General features: G+C 31.2%; 3 protein-coding genes across 4 annotated transcripts in view; 1 reads left to right on the forward strand and 2 right to left on the reverse strand.

The window, feature by feature from the left end:
- LOC131845868 (uncharacterized) overlaps positions 1–10,281 on the reverse strand; it is an 88,768-nt gene extending 78,487 nt beyond the window's left edge. Inside the window, exons 1-2 of the mRNA XM_059195012.1 lie at positions 10,099–10,281; positions 4,364–4,412 (exon numbers count right to left, since the gene is read on the reverse strand). Coding sequence (XP_059050995.1) covers positions 4,364–4,390 — 27 coding nt within the window. The 5' untranslated portion in view covers positions 4,391–4,412; positions 10,099–10,281. The remainder of the gene's footprint in view (positions 1–4,363; positions 4,413–10,098) is intronic.
- Positions 10,282–10,985: 704 nt separating this feature from the next.
- LOC131845993 (lipoyltransferase 1, mitochondrial) lies at positions 10,986–15,805 on the reverse strand. Of its 2 annotated transcripts, none has more exons than XM_059195186.1 (4): positions 15,119–15,805; positions 14,485–14,592; positions 12,951–13,152; positions 10,986–12,447 (listed from the first exon to the last, which is right to left on the reverse strand). In XM_059195186.1, the coding sequence occupies exons 1-4, from the start codon at positions 15,659–15,661 to the stop codon at positions 12,053–12,055; spliced, it is 1,248 nt and encodes a 415-aa protein (XP_059051169.1). In that variant the 5' UTR covers positions 15,662–15,805; the 3' UTR covers positions 10,986–12,052. The 2 variants fall into 2 exon arrangements, with proteins under 2 accessions (XP_059051169.1, XP_059051167.1); XM_059195184.1 differs by having other exon boundaries at positions 12,951–13,164.
- Positions 15,806–17,959: 2,154 nt separating this feature from the next.
- Positions 17,960–18,884, forward strand: LOC131846001 (cytochrome b-c1 complex subunit 7-like). Its single transcript, XM_059195199.1, has 3 exons — positions 17,960–18,107; positions 18,192–18,239; positions 18,594–18,884. The coding sequence occupies exons 1-3, from the start codon at positions 18,077–18,079 to the stop codon at positions 18,839–18,841; spliced, it is 327 nt and encodes a 108-aa protein (XP_059051182.1). The 5' UTR covers positions 17,960–18,076; the 3' UTR covers positions 18,842–18,884.
- Positions 18,885–22,250: the final 3,366 nt, after the last annotated feature.

The raw sequence follows: 22,250 nt of genomic DNA on the forward strand, positions 1-22,250 counted from the left end.
ATTATTATTAATTGGTACACAGGTAAACTACTAACTAGGCCATATTGGTGTTGTTTGTTATGGTGAAAAAACTAGTAGGTATATATATAAGTTACACGTACAATTTCAAAGACTTATTTCTTGAAAACTACTGGCTATTCTGAAATAAAACTTTAGTGTTTGTATATGTAATGTTTGCATATAAAATATGATTAAAGGTTACCAGTGTATTTACACTTTTACTGAACAAACAGAGTTGTTTAATACTGAAAATATTGTGTGGAAGGCATCAATTACTTTCAGTGCATGTATAGCTTTTCTCTTTTCCTAATTATTATTATTATTAAGTTTAAAGTGGTTGAATTTTACGTAAGGGGTTTTTATACATTATTTCTAATGTACCATTTATTTTAAGTTTTTTAAACTCTATTCATCGAGACCTATCTAATGAGTCCAAACACGATATTTCTGCTGTAAGTTTTCGAAGAGTATGTTCATCATCTGATAATACTGGTGCCAGCATGAAGTCAAGGTTAACAGATAACTAATTACTTTTATTTCGTCAAAATCTTTAGATTACGTATAATAAATTCATAATATCGCTACCTATTCAAATCAAAACAAGTATTAGGTACTTCATGTACTAGTATATAAATTCATCAACACACAAGTAAATGATTTTTAAATATATTCAGAGCCAAAAAATCTTTGTGCATTTAAAAAAAATGCCGATAAGGATTCACTATTGCAGGAAATTGTTGAAAAAATATATATCGAGTATAAGTATCTACTACTATCGACGAATACATTTGGCAACAACGCATGGTCTCGGTCGGAACGGCAACATCGCATATTAGAATACAAAGATAGTGGTAGAACGCGGAACGGCAACATGTTGCCGTTCCGCCACGCTACCGTTATAGTGGTAGAAAGAGAGAGACAGTGGAATCAGCAATATCTACGGATCGTGGCTGGATCAACTAAGTGTGCAAATGTAAGTATATATATATATACTTACATTTGTCTTTAATTCAAAGGAAATATAAATAATGAACGCATCACATTTAAAACAGTAATAAGTACGTACGTAATATTATCACATGGTAACAGCACGTATTATGGCAAAAATAAACATCGGCTGATTTGAAAAGATTTATTATAGTAATAATAGTAATCTCAGGACAATTCACACAGCTTCATCTAGACCCAAGTTAAGCTAGCTGAAGATTATGTTATAGGTACTGATATAAATACAAAGTTTTTTTTCGTAAATACATATATATTATCTATACATAGAAAACACCCAGACCGTTACAAACAATCATACTCATGAATACAAATGTTTGCAGCATCCGAGGAATCGAACCCTCGACCACCAAGCAGGAATCAAAGCGGTGTGCTAGATAAATCGCTAGACTACCGACAACTAGCTGTACACGCGACTTCGTCCGCGTGGAATTTAACTTCTTATATTTTAGAAAAATAAAGTTAAATTCAACACGGACGAAATCCCGTGTACAGCTAGTCATCAATAAAAAAACACGTTGGTATCTCTAATATATTATACACTAGCTGTTCCCGCGACTTCGTCCACGTGGTTTTTAACTTTATTTTTCTAAAATAAAAGTAGCCTAAGTTACTCCTTATTACATCAGCTACCTGCCAAAAAAAGTCCCGTCAAAATCGGTCCAGCCATTTCAGAGATTAGCCGGAACAAACAGACAGACAGACAAAAATTGTAAAATATTTTATTTTGGTGTATGTACCGTATTTATATTCATATGCAAGTAGTAAAAAACGGTTATTTCAATATTACAAACAACAGGCTTCAACATTCTCAAGTACCACAAAAAAGATGTTTTTATTAAAAACAAGGTGTTCCCGCGACTTCGTCCGCGTGGAATTTAACTTTATTTTTCTAAAATAAAAGTAACCTAAGTTACTCCTTATAAATCAGCTACCTGCCAAAAAAAAGTACCGTCAAAATCGGTCCAGCCATTTCAGAGATTAGCCGGAACAAACAGACAGACAGACAGACAGACTAAATACTTATAAAAATAGTTATTTTGGTATATGTACCTTATATATATTCATATGCATGTAGTAAAAAACGGTTTTTTTAATATTACAAACAGACACTCCAATTTTTATTAAATGTATAGATGTATAGATTATTATTTATTTATTTATTCATCCAAAATAATACAAATTGTGTAGGATAACGTAATAGTAACATTACAGTAAAATTTTGTCAATAACATAATAGCAACTTAAACATTAAATCTCGGTATATCTATAGACTAGCTGGCCCCAGCGACTTCGTCCGCGTGAAATTTTATTTTATTTTTCTAAAATAACAGTAGCGTAAGTTACTCCTTATTACATCAGCTACTTGCCAAAAAAAGTCCCGTCAAAATCGGTCCAGCTATTTCAGAGATTAGCCGGAACAAACAGACAGACAGACAGACTGTACTATGCTATACTATGTATTGATTGATATACCTAAAATAAATATAATATCTGAGGTTTGAACAAAAACTCAAAGGGTAATTTATTTTGAAAAAGTATTTTGAAAATACCTATTTTGCTTTTAGTGTTATAGTACTTTAACTGTTATGTTTTAAGTAACAATGTTTAATTATAATTAATACTACTGCACCAACACTCCGATCGTGCAAAAAAATTTGCTGTTTCATTATTTTTTAGTTCAATTAGTGGTCTACCTAAGTTCTGGGCAAAGGGGGGGGGGAGAGTCATGACGCCCCCATGACTCCCATGACCTCCATGACGCTCCCCCCTGGATCCGCCGTTGCGTCTTCTCTTTATTCGCTCAGTAACGTTGTTACAAAAGAAAAGATTCCCATCCAAAAAATAACAAGTATTGAGGTTTGATCTGGAGTCACGTTACTCCAGACTGATTTCTATAAATATTTAGATTAGGTAGACTATTATTTTTGAAATACTAGCTAGACATTATTAAGTTACTGTAGCCATAATGTAGTAGCCCAAACGTGCCAATGAGGAAGCCCTTGGCAAATGCTGCACCCTGATTGGCCCGTTTGAATTGGATCAAGAACTGCTCGTATGCCAAAAAGGTGGATTTGTATAAAATCGTGTATAAATCGCTTAATTATTATTATTACTCGTCGTGACAGTTGTGGCTCAAAACGGATCAACATTTATATATGGTCATCTGGCATTAGATCAACAAAAGGCCTCCGGATCAACAAGTGAAAAAGGATCAACAAAAAACTACCTATACGGCACGTCTGAGCCACAAAGTGCCCAAGGGGATATTTATATATATATATATATATATATATATATGTAACTACTCTGTATCATAACGTCAACCATGGGCAATAAGTTATTTTATTCCCAAAAAAATTGTTACAATTGTAATTTGTAGAGACATTTTAAGGAGCATTAAGCCAATGTAATCGAAAATAGCAACTCAATAGTGGTATTAAAGTTATTTGTGACATTTACGCTGTTATTCATATAAGAGATAATTTCAATCAATCTATTTCAAATGATTCAGAATTAATTAAAAAAAAGAATATATCCCATAATATACCTGTACTCATAAATGTTGTTCGGAATAAACACGTCTATCTCATGCAATATAACAAAGAATAATTTCAATTTATAAACCTATATAAAAAATGAGTTAGTAGATTAGAGTAGAGTAGATAAGCTGTCATAATAAAAAAGTACATATATGTGTTCTTTGTCCCATTTATACCTTGTCTTGTGCTCGAAAATATAGACCTTATATAATTGGTACGTATCATGAAACAACTATGAAGTAGATATACTTGTTACAAATGAAAAAAGAAAAATAATTACAAATTATCTAAGAACCCTTCTCAAAACTGTTGATGAGTCACTCACTCATGTGTGATGTTTGTTGCAACGAATAGTGCAATGGTCACATTCGACATTGTTATGCTAATAGAATTGGCCTCTGGGACTCGGTGACCACTTGTGATTTATTGAACCTTATTACAACACCCAATTTTGCCTTTTATTGTTGACAGGGTATATATATAAATATATATACATAGTACACGGTTAGATGTAATGACTATACCAAAACGAAACCCAGTGATAGCTCTTATGGAACTGAGAATGTTGTTCCAAGAATGATATTCAAATCAAATAAAAAGTCATTTATTAATGTAGGATATTTTAGCCGGCATAGACGGCAAGTTTTTTGTATTAATATTTTTTCCCATATCTATGTCCATATCCATAGAAATCAAATTTTCAACTTCATAGGAACTGCATGGTCACGTAATATATTTAGTAGAATAGTATGAATCTTTGAGAATGTTTGAATAAATACCAACTTACTCGGGAAAGGAAAATTAACCTTACTTACCTTAAATACAATTTTTTCTTTGTCCATCACGATTACACTTTGTCAAAGTCTGAAACATGAATACAGATATATGTTAGATGTATAGATTGTATTGTTACTTTTGTATCTGTTACTTAGCTATATTATTTTACCATACCTACTAGAAATATAGTGCAAAAAAATATCGCTACCACTTAATTTTTGCTATAGGGCGGAGTTGAGTTGAGTGATGGATTAAAAACTCCACTGCTCGCAAGATACCATGAAGTGTTCCGTGAAGAGAATAATTTTTCCACTATAGGCTTACTAACTTAACTTCATGCTCATCCATACTTCGCTGGTGCCCCGCTAGCGTATACCATTAACGCGGGCGAGCGCACCATTGCAGTCATTAAATAAGATATCTAAGAGTATACACAAAAAAGTTATAATAATATAAGTATTCTATGTATTTTTATAATAGGTACCTAAATTATAAACAGAATAATATAATTCATAGCATTAACATAATAGATAAATTAAATGTGATATTATATCAATATTTACTCATTCATTTACATTTAGTCCGTTTGCATTTAACATTGAACTGTGACCTGGACTGACTGCATTCTAACAGGCTAAAACTCTAAGCTATAATAAACATTAGGTAAGAATATAAAACATCTACATGTTATCCAATTATTAATGTATTCAAGTAAGTACTAGATAGACATTGAATATTCAAGGTTATAAGTACGTTTTTGTGGTCAAATGTATGAAGGTTGCGTGCAAATTACGTAGTATATATATTTAATAAAAATGAACAAATAGATACATTAGAAGTTAATTGAAAGTAAGTATTAAATTGATAGATAACCGCATCTTTAATTGGCCAATTGATGACGCACGATGTATCGTGATGTGATATTATTAAAAATGATATCTATATATATGTAATAGCTATACTTAGTATAAATATAAAAAAAAATACCGTCACGACTTATCAGTCAGAGGCATTGTCAATTGTCAACATTATAGTTAACTTTTTTTTTAACGTGTGAAAATCTTCAAAGGACCCTCACCCCGCCGTGCCGCGAGGACGAGGCGGTATGTAGGATTTTTACCCACCCAAAGCAACATGGTGAACCTACGCGCGCCTGTGTCGGAGCCAGGGGTTTTGCATGTGCATTCTGCTCCGACTCCGACGGCGACGGCCCTTGCCTGTAGATGTTGTAGGGCAGGTCCCATCCATCATAGTCAATCAACACTTAACATCTTCCCATTTCAATAGATATATTTAAATCCTACCGTGGCGGGAATGGGGCCTATCGCCGTACCTCGTATTAATTTTTGGTTTGTTATAGGTATTTCCTTCACCGGACGGTAGTTACAGAGGTAACACACGTAGAGGTTGGTGACAAAACGGGAACTCAAGATTTGTGTCTAACGCACCAGACAAATTTACTTATATCTATATTATATTTAGTTGCAATATAGAAATATACTAATTATCAATGCAGTTGTGCAGGGACTGGTGTCAATTTATTTTAATAGTGCGTCTCGCAATTTTAATTGGAAAACTAATTCCAAATACCCACTTGGTGAGGTTATCATTCACTCTATATTTGGTCTATGCCCTCAATAGCATCACCTCTAATTCAAAATGCTGTTATGTATAAATACTGACATACTATCTATTTCATCCAATAATACAACATTTGTAACGATATCTAAATAAGTATAAATATTTATTTTTATTTTTTGTCCGTAAATCAAAACTGTTATTGTTTTTTAATTTCAGTCGTAAATTGATATAAAATAACATTTAACGTCCGACCAAAATTACGAATTCTCTTTTTCTGTTTATAAATAGCGTAAAACAATATTTTTATTTCGTGCAAAACTATGTAATACTAACTTATTTGTACTATAGCTAAAAATATAACTCTGTTCGTGACTAGACATTAATTACTTAAATTCTATTATTTAATATTGATCGACAAACAAGAATGATTCTCAGATTGATTATTTTATTGGTTGAATATTATATATACAGCAATAAAGCAATCAATTGTTAGTTATTTAAATATGACGTCATACGAAAAAATCAGCGTGTGCCACTGGTAAATTAACAAAAAAATATTATATCTTTAGATACTTGATAAAATAAAAATTCAGGGTCCACTATACGAGACCAGGTGACTTACTCTAGATTTTACGGTGTAAGTCGGTGTTTACACCGTAAAATCTAGAGTTAAAATCAAGCCGACACCAAACATGATGAGTATTCTTCTTTCTCTTAAGACTGTGGTTATTTAAGACTAGCTGTGCCAGTGGTTTCACCCGCATGAAATATATAGCCTATGTGTTATTCTGATGTATAAGCGACATTATATATTATAAAATTTCATCAAAATCCGTTCAGTACTTTTTGCATGAAATGCATTCATTCATACTTACAAACTTTTATATGTCATATTATCTTATCTGTGATATTAATAAAACACGCAACTTCATCTGAGTCACATTTTCGCCATTTTTGCAACATTTTTCTTTGCAACTTCGCTCCTATTGGTTGTAGTTTTATTTTATAGAATAAGTCTATTTAACAACAACAAATAACGGCTTTCTATTGGTAAAAGAATTTTCAAAATCGATTGTATAGATCCAGAGATTAGCCTCTACAACCTCAAACTTTACTTCTTTATAATATTGGTACAGATTTACTTTTTATTTTTTATATAAATTTTTCCTTGTATACAAAACATCTTACAGGTAATCTACGTAAGCTTACATCTGGGAAAATCTTTAAACTCATGTAATTATAAATACAACATTTGTTAATTATGTGTAGGAAGAAGGCAGTTATGTAGATATTTAGACTAAGAACGCGGGCTATTATGGACTTACTTTGCACTCACTTAATAGGTACCTAACTATAAGGTACCTACGTTTATATCTTCACTAAGTACCTAATAGCTATGGTACATATAGGAAGTACCATAATATAATGGAATAAAAAACAATAACATTAATCAAATAGTATATTTTACATTATTATAGTTATGATTAATATTATTGTTATTGGTTAATAATATTATATTGATATTATTATTATTGTTATTGGTTAATAATATTATATTAATATAATATCAATAATATATTGATATTGGTAAAAAAATAATAATTTATGTAACGTCATCTAAAATTGGTAGTAAAAGTAAATGAGGAACCTTTGTGTCCGTACTTGTTACATTTGAGAGAGAAAGCAAAAGAGATCATGTGTATTATTTAATTAGGAAATGTTATTTTAAACCATTTAAAGGGCCCGTAACAGTAAAACGATATTTTGTACGTAATTAAAATAATATGCCTGATGACGGCACGCCTGCTGATAAGCAGTACCTGTTGCATGGACATCACGTTATTATGTCACTCATGATACCACTCTTACTTTGCCATTCCAACGAACTAAGATGTCCTGCCTCCTTCCTATATATATGTTTTTTTTTTTTAATTTACTGCTAATCTAACCCTACAACGGAAGAAGCAAGCTGCTAGGCGAATAAAATAGGTGAGACTGAGATACTGACGCAGTCTACCTGTGCTAAAATCGTGAGAAAAGAGAATTACAGAGATGCATAAAGAGATGTTTAATAAACCTCAACACTGCGTCCGTGTGTGCATTATATTAATGTCGTCTATAAATGGTGCGATAATATTATAAGTGGTTAATGGCTTCTTCTACATTTTTTAACAATAAAGTTAACATTGTTACATAATTGGATATATGGATATAGTTATACAGGCCTACTTTTAGAACTAACTAAGAATAAACTGTGGTTTAGAACCATGTTATTGTACATAATAACTTTTAGGTACAGAGAAAACTTGAGTTTCTTGTGATAATCTTAATTCATTTATACAAACATACCTATAACGCATCGTGTAAACGGAAAAATTAGGGATAGATATGATTGAATGATTGTAACTGTTAGACTATATATAGCCTATTATACTTAGTGTTACTAGAAAATTAAGCATTTACGTTTCTTTGCCGATTGCCTGTTTGTTATCACAGGTTTTATTAATTGATGATATTGGAATGGCGTACCCGCCTGCGCTAACGGTTTACGTTGGCATGGCACCAGTGTCGGATGATATATATGAACATGGTGAGTTAGGATATCGTGATAATTTAATTTAATCTGCGTGCAGGTAAACCTAACATGGTACATTGCTAGCAATGGGGTTATTAATCCATATATTATAATATACTTTTGGAAATTAGACACATAAAAAAGTTATGATGTATGGGAAGAACCTACTTATCAAATGACTAAAATTTATATATTAATTTATAAGGGGATGGATTATTGGGACTGGTAAGACCTAATTCCATTGCTGTAAATGTAGGTACTTAGGTTAATGTAGGCCGTTCCCTTAGTTAAAACCTAGGTACCGCTCCACGATGGGCTAATTGATCTGACTTCATATATCATTAAAAATACTTATATCGTTACAAGTCATTACTATTCTAGGTAAAATGTTATTTTACAGACAAGTGTCGGTCTGCCGGGAAGGACGTACGATTTCTAAGTGCAATTAAATACGTAACTAAGTATATACATACTTGTAGCCGCCTATGTAATGGATACTATGTATTAGTACCTATATCTTATAGAAAGGTTGGTAATGGGTATTATTTATTATTATGTGGTGTTCCACAAAAAAATATTTATTTTTAACTAGTTATACGGACATGAATGTTGTATGAAAACGTATGTACATATATAGAAGGTATAATTAATATTTTTATAATATTAATTTTTAATGAGTAATACATAACACAATATTGTGACCAATTTCTATTAGATACATGACTAACAATTCTTGCCACATTGTAAGCAGTTCACTTTCCACCAAATTGAGCGTCAAATTTTTTGCCATTCTCGATACCTAACCCAGTTAATAAATACAAGGAAACTATTTGTAAATAGGTAGCGAAAATACGAAACCCGAAATGTAATATTAGAAGGCTTATTACAACTAGGTACTACTTACAGCCTAATGGACTTGTAAAGGTATTATTATAAGTGCATTAAGTTTTATAAGGAACTATTAATCTTGTCCAAGTTCCTGATAGTTGAACTGGAATAATTATAATTATGACTGAGAATAATAATTACTATGACGCCGGGAACTAGTTTTTTATAATGCATTGCATAACCTCGCTGGTTTAGCAACTAGAATGCTGGTTTATTTACGATAGGTAGCGGGTTCGACGCCTGCGCAAGGCAAACATTATCTGTTTGTCTTGGTTTGAGTTCCCTTGGCATTTGACTATGGCTGTTAAGCAGTCAAAACACCGTTCTGATTGCTGTTGGAGTCGGTTATTCATAAGTAAAATTGTATTTTTAGGAATGTTCCTTTAGTCATATCCGTGAAAATTTAGGTATTTTAAACCTTCCGGGCAAACATGTGCCAAACATAAAACAGTTCAGTAATAACAACAATAACAATATCAACGTCTAAAGATATTAACTATTTTTGTTTACAATTAGTCGATAACAGATTGATATATTTCTATAATTGCAATCCTAGTGGAAAATAATATAAAATTAAGCTTTGGATTTACACCTACATTTAATTTTATCTTATTGTATTTACTTTCCTAGTTAAGCATTATACCTACCTTTCTCACGTAATACTTTTATACCTACTATATTGTTTATCATTAAAAAAATATATTAAAAACTATTTAGATATGTACTTACTTTATTAATTATGTACAAAAAACATACAATACTTAATCTCACAACACTAGAAATTATTTATAATGTATCAATTGTGATTCCTCAAATAATTTTTAAAACCAACAAAACTGTCGGAGTTTGTTTACGCGGTTGTCATAGCAACCCGTGAGAATTCAATATGGCGCACGATGCGCGCGCGCCGCAGTGTACGAGCGCAGACTGGCTACGGTAACTTCGGGCCGTGACCACCACTGCGGCTCTTCAAAAGCGAGAGGAAGAGCTGGTTCCAAGCGAGTTTTTGTTGCACGAGGACAAGCGCGAATGAATCCACTAATCCTATTATAGATTTGTATGCGTACGGCCCACAAGATCTCTAGCTCGTTAGCTTCACACCTCCGCCTTCACATTTTCCGCTGATTAGGTTTCTAATCATAAATCAATAGCGTAGTAGCTAGTTTGTAATGAATGGCAACCTTCACCTTGGGTTATTAACTACAAAAGCATTTAAAATTTATTGTACGGTATTGATATCGAAATTAAACAAAAACAAATTTATGCAACAACTTTATTTTACATTATTAAATCTTTTTCAATAATAATAAACAAATAAAATTGTACAACATTACCTATTTATATTGTATACGAGTTCCTATTTTTATTATAGTAACATTACTAAATATACCACAATTATAAAGACAGCTTTGTTTAAAACAAAACATAAATTGAATAGAAAAATCTTTTACAATCACCAATTTTATAAGAAGTAAAATTATTGAAAACAATTATAACAACCTAAACTAAACATGCAAAGTAATTCTAAATAAAATACTCCATTTCATACAAAAAAGTTCCCGCCATGGGTGGATCTTGCGTCGTAAGAACTAAGTAACGTAAATGAAATGGTTTAGTTATGTTAAGTGATGTCTACATTAAAATACAATGTTACAAAAGTACATACATGCTACAGAAATGTTGGATAAGTAACATTACATGGATAAGTTAATTCAGTTATAAAATTATAATTTAATTAAATCAAATGATATGATGCATTCTTGTAGCGTTCGGCACTAGGGTGCGACTCGCGTGTTTACCTCGCAGTGTGCACCGTAATAGTGTAATAAACGTTTGTGTATTCCTTCTGTGGTAATCGGAAAATAATTAATTAATCAATCATTAGCATATTCTAAACGGAAAATTTAGATTATTATTAACGTTTTATATATTATGGGCGTAAGATTTATATATCATTATTACGGTACACACCAACTATTTAATAATATAACACTAAACTAAAGAACACAAATGTAACAAGCAGATTTGACAGATTAAAACAAACACAAAACTAATCAAAAAGAAAAAATTACAAAGAAGAAACATTAATAGACAGGCATGAAGCTACGTAGTATAAGACACACGAAGGTAGATTACAATTTTTACGATAATTTATAACGGTGTCAACTGCAATGCATAGATAACCATCCTTTCTATAATAATTATTGTCTTTATTTACAAACATTACTTAATTTATACAATATTTCTATTATAAAAGTCAATTCTATAGCTACCCTATTGTAACACGTTTACAATCACATGCTCTCTGGTACAGGTGTCAGTTACATTCTATGCTCTATTTATATAAAAGTTAAGATAATTTAACATTACCAGGTTTAATGCACTAACGATTACTGAACAGAACAAATTGTATACTGACTAGGTGCTCTGATTAAAGAAGGATCGTTACCATATACATGCAGTTGAGACAAATATTTACAGATACTACAAAAATATTATTTTAGTAGGTATACAAATATATACAATACAGGACCCTGAGTCCTACATCTTAATCTACCACTATTTTTAAGTTACTTTATAGTAATAATATTCTATATTATTATTATACAGGAATAATATGACTTAAAAATACAACATAAAATACATATAGCACCTATACATTGTATAATCAAGTTATAGACATTTATACAGTGTTAACAACTTGGTCAAAACACTTAGCAACAAATTGTTCCCTATCATCCAATTTGCTAACGTCACTTGTCAAGTGACGTGTCAACATGGCTTCTTGAAGCGCACTGAGTGCTTCAGATGTAAACCTCTTCCCTTTCAGATGGGTGATGACGGAAGCTTCACCGTGGAAGCCAGATTCAACGAGACCTGGTGGGATGCTGAGAGTGACATCATTTATGAGGCCTTTCACAACCGTCATGTTAATAATGAGTTCTTGTGTAGCTGAATAGATTTTGGACGGCGCAAGTAACTCAACAGGCACTGGGAAAGTGCGACTAACGGTAAAATCTGGTGTCCTGCCGAAACACCAGTCCCAGCTTTTGAGATCATTTTTTAATTCTCCAAGACCTGTTGGATAAATAATAAATAATTATTTCTGTACGTCATCATAATCTGAAACATTTTAAAACTATTTTTAATATTATGTTAACATCGGTTTCACGCTTTCAAATTGTTTGTGCCGGGTTCGATTCCTCGCACGGCACAAACATTTGTATTCGTGAGTATAATTGTTTGTATCGGTCTGGGTGTTTTCTATATATAATATGTATGTATTTACGAAAAAAAAATATCTAAGTATGTGTATCAGTTATCTAGTACCCATAACACAAGCTTTAGCTAGCTTAACTTGGGACTAGATGGCACTGTGTGAATTGTCCTGAGATTATTATTATTATTATTGTTAAATTACGCTTTCAATGTTTAAACACTAATGCACACTATTTGGGATAGTGGACATAGGCTACTTTATATCCCTGTCAATCTGTTTATTCAAAAAGTTGAAACAAATTAAAGTTGCGAGTAGAATCGTAATAAATACTCTTTACTGTTAAAATAAACATTGTACCAACCTGGGAACCACTGGTCAGTGGGGTTAATAAATTGGAAGCCTCGTTGTTTAGAGATCTGGTTCTGCCCGCCATCTTCTAAACTAATGGCCGGCGTGCGCAAGTACTCGTACCCAAGGGCTGTTTGAAGGCTGTCCACTGTGATCTTGTTGTCCACGTCAGCGAGATTGGCCACCGCCGACCGCGTGGAGGCCGTCGCGTTCGTCTGTATGCCATGCTAGATAATTACAAAGGCCCTTATCATGTGATGTGATGGGAAGGGGTTGGGTTAATGTTATTACTGAGGATTGTTAGTGTAAAAATCCCAAATGTATAATTATGTTATGTAATATGTGTGCATGCATATTGATAGGTATAAATATAAATAACCCACTTAAAACAACGAAGATACAGCCAAATTGAATTGATTGTGACTAAATTAGAATATTTATTCATTGCTTACTTATATAATATTTTATATTATATTAAATATATATAAATACTTATCTCCTTAGAAGCGATCATGGAATAGCAAAAATTAATATTGTCAACATCAAAATAAATTATAAATAGATGAATGTTCTTGAATATTGTTAAGTAAGCCTATGGCATAACAGTGGAAATGGTTCTAACAATGAATAATAAGTTAATTTAAGAATCAACATGTAATTATCATTCTCATAATTAATTAAAATAAGAATTAACAGGTGAATGTAATGTCTCCATGCTCATTCATTAAGAACAAAACACTGCACTTTATTCAGTGCCAAAGTAATTTAAGGCCTAATTAAAATTAAGTCTTAGGACAATAACATAAGGTTTGTAATAATAAAGTTTGTAGAAAATGGCTGTCGTTGCACTGAAAACCGAATACGGGCTTGTTACTAACAACAACAATGATTCATCATAATAGTGGACGGTGTGACCTCTGCCATTACTGAATATGTAAAAATCTGGGTTACATATATTTTTTATGCGATTTCAATAAGCAACTAACAAAAAACTCAGTAGTGCCCTTTCCTAAGGTCCTTTATGGAGGCTAAAATTGTAATTTAATAAACAAGAATATTTTATTAAGTCAGGACATTTTCTTTATGCCATATGTCATATATATCCATTACTTGAACATACATAGTACTTAGTTTATGTAGATAACATTCTTGTGCAATAGTGTTAGTTGCTATACTTCTCCAAAACAGCTTAACCGATTTTGATGAAATTTTATATGTATACTCGGTAGGTCTGAGAAAAGGTGTTGTTACATATATTTTTATAATCCTAAGTGATAACAGTTGCCTACCATATATTTCTTTATTTTTAGACAATGTTTATTTTTTTTAAGATACACATACATATACTCCTAAACTTTACCATCAACTCCTATTCATTAATAGCGATATCATGTAATATGGCAAATCAGTTTGATTGAGATATTATTGAGGCAACGGTCATAATATTCTATTTTTCAATAATAATAATATTACTTAGCAACACACTACAACCAGGTTAACTAAAAAAACTATATGAATCTACATGAACATGATTAGGTTTAACTTACCTCACGTTTTGCAAGAGCCTTGCTGAGATCTGCCTTATTGGCGTTGACTAGAAGTGTGCAATGATGGTAGCCTGTCAGCCTACCGAGCTTCGCAGCTGTGCCTGAGACCTGTTGAATAATAGAAAAGTGTTATATATTTACTGAGAATATCAAGAATGGGAAACAAGTTTAAAAACTGATATGCTGGTAAATAATAGCATAATATACTTTTCATTTTGAGTCTTCATATATGTGTCAATGGCTCTTAGAGCTTTTCTACTGACTTAAAAAGAAACTCTGTGTTGCCTTCACCAGGCTTTAACTCTAGAAACAGAGATTGTCCTAGTTTATTACTGTTTATTCTTGAACACAAATATTACATTGTTGTTTCAGGCAGAAATGGTGGCAGCAGGTGATATTGTGGTAACTTTTCTGGACAAGTTATACTAAAAAAGTACTATAGTAGGTAGTATAATTCTTCTATAAAAGTATGTATGTATAAGATAGTTAGATACTATCTTATACATACATACTTTTATGTTACATTGTAACTTTTATAATTTTATTGCATTGTAAATGTAACATTTATGTAGTGAAAAATAGTTACAAAACTATATAACAAAGTGAATATTATATTATTTAACAAAGTAAATACCTTGAATTTATCACGAACAATGATGTCTTGTCGCTCATTGATAGTGGATTTTATACCAAAACCTCTGAAGAGTGCTCGTTTAATCAATTCCAGATTGTATTTCCTGTCATATCGTTCACGAGGTGTGAAGAAAGTCACATTGAGATTGCCTCGATCATGGTACACAGTACCACCACCACTATTTCTACGAGCAAGAGCCATTTCCCTCTCTGATAGTAATGGGACATTTGCCTCTAGCCAGGGGTTCTGGTGTCTCCCAATTACAACACAAGGTTCATTACGCCACACCATCATTACATGATGATTTGTAAAATCCATGTTACGGTACATCCAGTCTTCCAGAGCCAAATTGGTATAGATATCAGTAGATTGGGACATAAAAACTGACTTTGTAACCTCCCCCTCGGACGGCAAAATGCGCTCCTTCTTTGGTGTTCCGGTCTTGTTAAGACCTGTAGCCAAGCTTCGTACACTAACTCCTCTTGTGAGTCCCATCATCACACAAACACTGTTCATATTGATCTTCTTCATTGAATGAGCCATCTTTAAGTTTATTAAAAAATACTTTAACGGATACTTTTTTGTATGAACTTAATGTATTTCAAATTAAATTAAATGTAAAAACAAATTGAAAAAAACTTATGAATTAACAGTAAAAATAGTTTAAAAATAGTTCAAGTTAGTCACTAGTGCTTAGAACAATAGGCATCAGTGTCAGCCGCCGAGAGGGAGATCAGGTATTCGTGAAGAGCTATTGTCTGATGCAGCCACTTCCAGGTTTGGTGCAGGGTGTTAATTCGATAACGAATTCCCAAACAGTCCCGACAGTCACTTTGCATTCCTCCTCTTGGATGCAGGATGAAGAAAAAAATCACAATATCCTTAGAATTACACCGAGAATGGCTCTGAACAACAATACTATAAATTTGTATTCACAAGTTACTCAACAAAAAGTGTTAAAAGTAAATTGTCAGAGCCAAATGTGTCCGTGCGTGAAGGCGCGACGATATTTGATGAATTAATTACTCTTTGTCGTCTCATTTTATTCCAACTGATAATGATAAGCGGGACGGGGAACTAGGAGGTCGTCGAGGTCATTCGAAGTTCAGTACAACCAACACAGGCGAACAAATACTATTGATAAGGAACTTGAAGGGGCCACGGGTTACATTACTACATCATAAACATAAAAGTAAAATAAAATTATTACCCGGACCACCGCTAATAATCTATAAAATTAAGTAGAGCACACAATTTACAACTTACGTACCTATTTAGTTTAGAAGAATAGTCATGTTACATGGTTTTTTTACGCACTGTCCAATGTGAGAAATTAGACAATAAAGACTACATGATCAAAACACGATATTTAGTTCGAATTTACATGCATTAATTTAATATTCTTAATATTATAAGAACGATAATGTCTTAAAATTCTCTCAAGATATAGAGCTGCGGTTATGTGTTGTAACTACAAGGACGTATTAATTCCATATTTATATATCTCTTTTTGGTACATTTTATTAAGTTTGCTAACTTATATAGAAAGTTTAAATATTTCATACAATTATTAAAACAAGAAATATATTAGATAAAAAAATTTTGGTACGGAATAAAAAATTATCCAGAATATCGAAATTAATGACAGAAGATTTGAATTGACTGATTGATTCATGATTTTTTTGATTGACTTAATGATTGAATTTGTATTGTAATATAACGTTATATTAGTACTTTACATGCAATGTATGAAATTTAATTAATGACTTGGAACAAGAAGTCTTCTAATTTAAATAGATTTTTTCTTAATATACATTAGGTACTGGCGTAAAATCATTGAGCAAATAACTGTTATGCATGCTAGGAACTATCGCAATGTCGTTCCGTGTAATATTGTCTGTTTATATTACTTTCATGCAAAATTTAATTATTAAAACATTGTTAACTCAAAATTTATTTTCTTTTATTCTTCTAGCCGATTAAAATATAATTTATTCAACATTAGCGGTCTGAAATTTCCAACGCGATTAAAGATTATGAAACTTTATTGTATTGTAAAGTGATAAGTGATTCTAACCATATACGCACAGTGCTTTTGTGCAGAGTCCATTAGAATAGAATAGAGAACGTTACCCTATCCGATCCCGCCCCAAAACATCACCCGTATCGTAGCGTAAGCTAGTGTCAGCCAGAAGTTTAGAGCCTTCTGAACCCGCCAAATATATTTTTATTATTAACATTTCTTAAGAGATCTGTATTTATATACCATCCTGTATTTATATAGGATGAATAATGAATAATAGGTCATTTCAAAAAATATTTAGTACACTTTTTAAATATTGTTTATATTTTAATTTACTATATAAGTTTTTATCGCAAATTGATGTAGTTACTTTCACCCTGTGAGAAAACTAAAACAGTGTTCGAAACTAGTGACAACCATAGAAATTTCGAATTGATGCGTGTTATCTTTACTTATTATTAACACCATAAATAAACGCCTGTCAAATAAACATAATATTTAGTAGTTATTTAATAAAAATATCTGTTATTCTTAGACAATAATGTAATCCCAAAAGTATATAAATATAATGTTACCTATCACTATTGTGATAACTATCTTATAGTTAACAAGCCTTAAAATTAACTGAGTATATAAAAAATATATTTTTACACATCTCCAGTTACTAGATATAAGAACACTGTATAGCTGGTTTTTATACTTCTACGAGTCTTTTTAGCTAAGGTGCTAAGCATTTTAGTTTTTAATAAGTTTATTGTTTTATACGATACAACAATTTTTGAGGTTGGCAACAATGATATTGTCTTTGACAGCTTTGTCAATTGTCACTCAGATTGTCAATTAAACATTTTTTTTCAGCACAAATCGTGAAACTGAAAGAAAATTATATTGCTCTTCTAATTATCAATATATCCATAATTTATTCATAAATAAAAATGGCATTCAGAACAACTGCCATCGTACATAGTAAGTAATTTATTTTATTGTAATTATGCAGAATAAACTACTACTGTTCTGTCATAATTATATAACCCGTGTTTTATTTTTCAGGCAGCTTGAAAAGATGGGCATATAATTTATCGGGATTCAATAAGTATGGTAAGTGAATTGTCCTCTGACATATTCGGGCAACTAATCTATTCCGTTATTTGCAGCCTCTCACGGATATAATGTGGGTGCGCTTTTTGTTTGGAGACGATCCTTTAACCAAAGTTCATAATTTAAATTAAAGCACCATAAAAAGTGAAACATTATCAAGATATATCATTATCAAAATAGTTATTATATGCTCTATAAAATTTATGTTGATTCTGTTTGAACTCTGGTATTTATTTGAAATCTTATTGCAAAATTGTTAAAACCATTTTCTACTGTATGTTTTTTATAAAAACCCAATATGTATGAGTATGTTTCTTGTATAAATTGGTAATTGATTTAATATTCTCATATCAGGTCTGCTCCGTGATGACTGCTTGTATGAAACTGAAGATGTGAAGGAAGCACTGCGTCGTCTTCCTGACAATTTAGTTGATGAGCGCAATTTTCGCATTGTCCGAGCTGTCCAACTCTCCATACAGAAGACCATTCTGCCTAAAGAAGAGTGGACCAAATATGATGAAGATAAGCTTTACCTCAGCCCAATTGTAGAACAGGTCAAAAAGGAGCGCATAGAGCGTGAGAATTGGGAAAAGGACTACTAAACTCCTCATACAGTTATTATTTAAAAATGTTTAAATTAAAATATAATTATCAATAAATTTAGTTAATCAAAAATTTACTATTTTTTATTGGAAATTTTAATTACACTTTTATTAATTACTAGCTACCCGTTACGGCTTTGCACAGGTACTATTATACATAGAATCCTTCCTCTTGAATTACTCTTGAATACTATACTATGTTGTGTAGTTTAACAGATATAGGAGAACAGACAGCAAAAGCAACTTTGTTTATACTATACATAGTACATGCAAGATGGATATATAAACGAAATACATGACAAATACATTTTGATAAAGACCAATCTCCATCATTGGCATATTCAGAGATTATGTTAGTGTTAATTTATTGGAACAGTTTTAAGTTCTTAAAACTATAAGGATAATTAAAGAAGTGTTTTATTTAAAACATTTTATTATATCAAAATAATAAACACTAATAATTAAAAAGAAATAATATAATTTAATTAATATTGTAAATATATGTATGGCAAAGAATGCATATTACATGGCCTCTAAGAATTTGGGGCAAATTTACTAAATATATTCAATAATAAGGTAAGTACCTACAATCATTATTAATCAATACTTAATTGAAAATGGTCCCATGAAATTAAAATTTTATTTTCTCATAACCATTATAATAACAAATATGACAATAGACAACAATAGATATACAAAATAAAAATTCACTAAATGTTCCACTTGTTCAAAATCACAATTTAGAAAGATTCATTATATACAACAAACAATGACTACCAAATGCTTTTAAAAAATGCTTACCGTCCTACTTAATTTTAGTGTACACCAAACCAGCATTATTTATCGTCATGTACATAGCATACTCAAACCGAACATATGGGAAAGTAAAAAAAATATATGGAACATTCTTCAATCGTTAGTTTAATAGCGAAAATTCTTTGTGCGAACTTATCCTTAAGCTACACCCTGCTGTTTCATATTAATTTATTTGTTACATTGTTTTCGTTATATTTCATTACGCTTATTGTACAAAATGAAGAAATATTAATAAATAAATAGATATAAGCTTATAATTACAAAGTAAACAAGTGCGAGTCTGACTCGAAGTAAGTTTTTCGTACATTATTTTTCTAACAAATAAAGTAGGTATATTAGTAATGATTAGTTTTATGTAGACAGGTATTAAACTCATTTTCTGGACTAGATTAACATTATTAACACATAACAGAGAAGTTTTCTTTTTTTTATGATTATTAACAAAGTGTATAGAGAAATTGGAATCGTTACGATATTAGATACGTTACTTTACGATTTACGGTGTATAAAAAAATACGTACTGCGTTTTATTTAGTTTTCGGTGTACAGTAAAAATACATACAGAGTGTAGATAGATATGTATATTAATAAATTAAATTGTTAAATAACTTCTGTGATAGTTTTAACAGCGATTAAGATAGTTACCTAAAACTCGCTTACACAATATCTTTACGTTGATATACGGTGAATAATACAACCAGACCATTATTTTAAATACATAAAAATGCTAAAATAATAAAACTGGTTATGTAACTATTTACTTTGTTTTCGTCTCTTAAAATTACTTATTTATTCGTTTTAAGAGACGAAACCAGCAAAATCTTTTTAATACAAATTGTTACACCTATTAAACAGAAGTCAAAACAGTACAAAACGGAAATGAATATTCTTTTCTAATTAAGTAATCTAAGACATTAGAGAACAATATACCTTTGTAACGGTCAACTGATAGGACGGACGAAGGAAGTCCCATTTTAAACTACTCATTTTAAGGAATCTTATTATCTTAAGTAGGTACCTCAAATTGTTAAATGACAATTATTGAAAAATATTGTGGATATATAAATATTACAGCTGTAAAAAGACAGTTACTCCAAGTTATTAAATAATGTACATAAATCTAATAAAAAATCTAAAACTTGAGATTTCGATTTCGAACTTAACGTTCTTAGTCATAATTTATTACAGAGTTCCATTGGATTACATGTTTAAAATAATTGGTATTATTAAAGTGATACTACTGCTTTATAGGGCATAATATAAGGTCACCGATAATTTACAATTAGATATACATGACAGAAATTTGAGTTTCCATCGTTATTTTTTCGGAAACATTCTCAAACACTCCCAAATATCTTATATCTTTAACTCTGACGTTTTCATTATTATAACCACTATTAGCATTGTAATAGATATTTATATTATAAGAAACTCGCCAAAAATATAACAACACCTGCCGCTTGTGTTCAGCAATTACAACTGAATTTCGGTGCAAAACAAAACCATCCTTCACTTTTGTTGATAAAATATTTTAGGTACATCCAATTGTTATTCAAGTGGCAAGTTAAATAAAATACTATCTAAATTTATGTTATTTTAAAAGTTATGAATTAGATTTATAAATAAATTATTAAATTATTCGTGTTACCCAACAAATTATTACCTTCTCTCATTTATAATAATATATATAGAAATGTGTACATACTACAATCATGTAAAAACCAGGCAACCTTTCGCTTACTCTACATTCGTATTACAATTCCCAAGGCCCGAAACTTCGTAAAAGCACTTGTATTTCTACCTGGACTACATTATATTTTACAAACATACGTTATACAATCAATAGTATTCATTATCTTCTAATTTTTTTATTAAATTCACTTTCATTCTTTATGGCTTTCTTGATAGCCATATATTCAAATCACTTACTTATCCGTACATGCCAGTCTTTGAGATAACAATGAAGTTTTTTCCTTCTAATTGGAACTAATAAGAAATTTATTCCTATCAGATTATGACATTTTCACTAATTCTGTTAGGGGCAATACATCAATTACGTCATATGTTAAGGAAGGGTAGGAGGAGCGTGACAAGAATGTACATATCTAACAAGTGATTGATAAAGTCACAAACATCCTATAAAAATCCTGAAACCTAAGACTCCTACCACCCCTGTGTTGATTTTGTGACATAACATTTCAATTATTAGTATTAAAATATGAAATTTCAACTATTAAAATATAACCAGCTCAGACTGTGTGTGGAAAGGCGGAGGCAAAATAATGAAAATAGTGTGTTGTAATATAAGTCTCTAACTATGGACTTGCATGTCTCCAGACCGGTGTGTATAACTAGCGCGGTCGTCACGAATAATTGTATATTTATTTGTACATAGAGACACATATGTACACCTTGTTACAACAGGCACATAAGCGGCCCATGATTGTTAAAAGGTCTTATGTAAAAAGATAATAAAATTTGCTTATGGAGTGACCTGGACTATCAAACTGAGTGTAGGACGTGCGGGTTAAACGCACCGGTCACCAGACCTGAAAATCAACCTTTACAATTTATATCTAAAGAATATTAAACT

Source organism: Achroia grisella, unplaced genomic scaffold, assembly GCF_030625045.1.
Source record: "Achroia grisella isolate CSIRO2021 unplaced genomic scaffold, CSIRO_AGI_Agris_v1 utg487, whole genome shotgun sequence".
Lineage (NCBI taxonomy): Eukaryota > Metazoa > Arthropoda > Insecta > Lepidoptera > Pyralidae > Achroia > Achroia grisella.

What these genes read in the sequence shown, in the direction of transcription:
- LOC131845993 (XM_059195184.1), bottom strand. Translation starts at nt 15,661, where the DNA reads ATGGCTCATTCAATGAAGAAGATCAATATGAACAGTGTTTGTGTGATG. An exon ending in TTGTTCGTGATAAATTCAAG is followed by an intron (nt 14,593 to 15,118) that starts GTATTTACTTTG and finishes ATTATTCAACAG; the next exon opens with GTCTCAGGCACAGCTGCGAA. An exon ending in AGGCTCTTGCAAAACGTGAG is followed by an intron (nt 13,165 to 14,484) that starts GTAAGTTAAACC and finishes GTAATTATCTAG; the next exon opens with CATGGCATACAGACGAACGC.
- LOC131846001 (XM_059195199.1), top strand. Translation starts at nt 18,077, where the DNA reads ATGGCATTCAGAACAACTGCCATCGTACATA. An exon ending in AACAACTGCCATCGTACATA is followed by an intron (nt 18,108 to 18,191) that starts GTAAGTAATTTA and finishes TTTATTTTTCAG; the next exon opens with GCAGCTTGAAAAGATGGGCA. An exon ending in ATCGGGATTCAATAAGTATG is followed by an intron (nt 18,240 to 18,593) that starts GTAAGTGAATTG and finishes TTCTCATATCAG; the next exon opens with GTCTGCTCCGTGATGACTGC.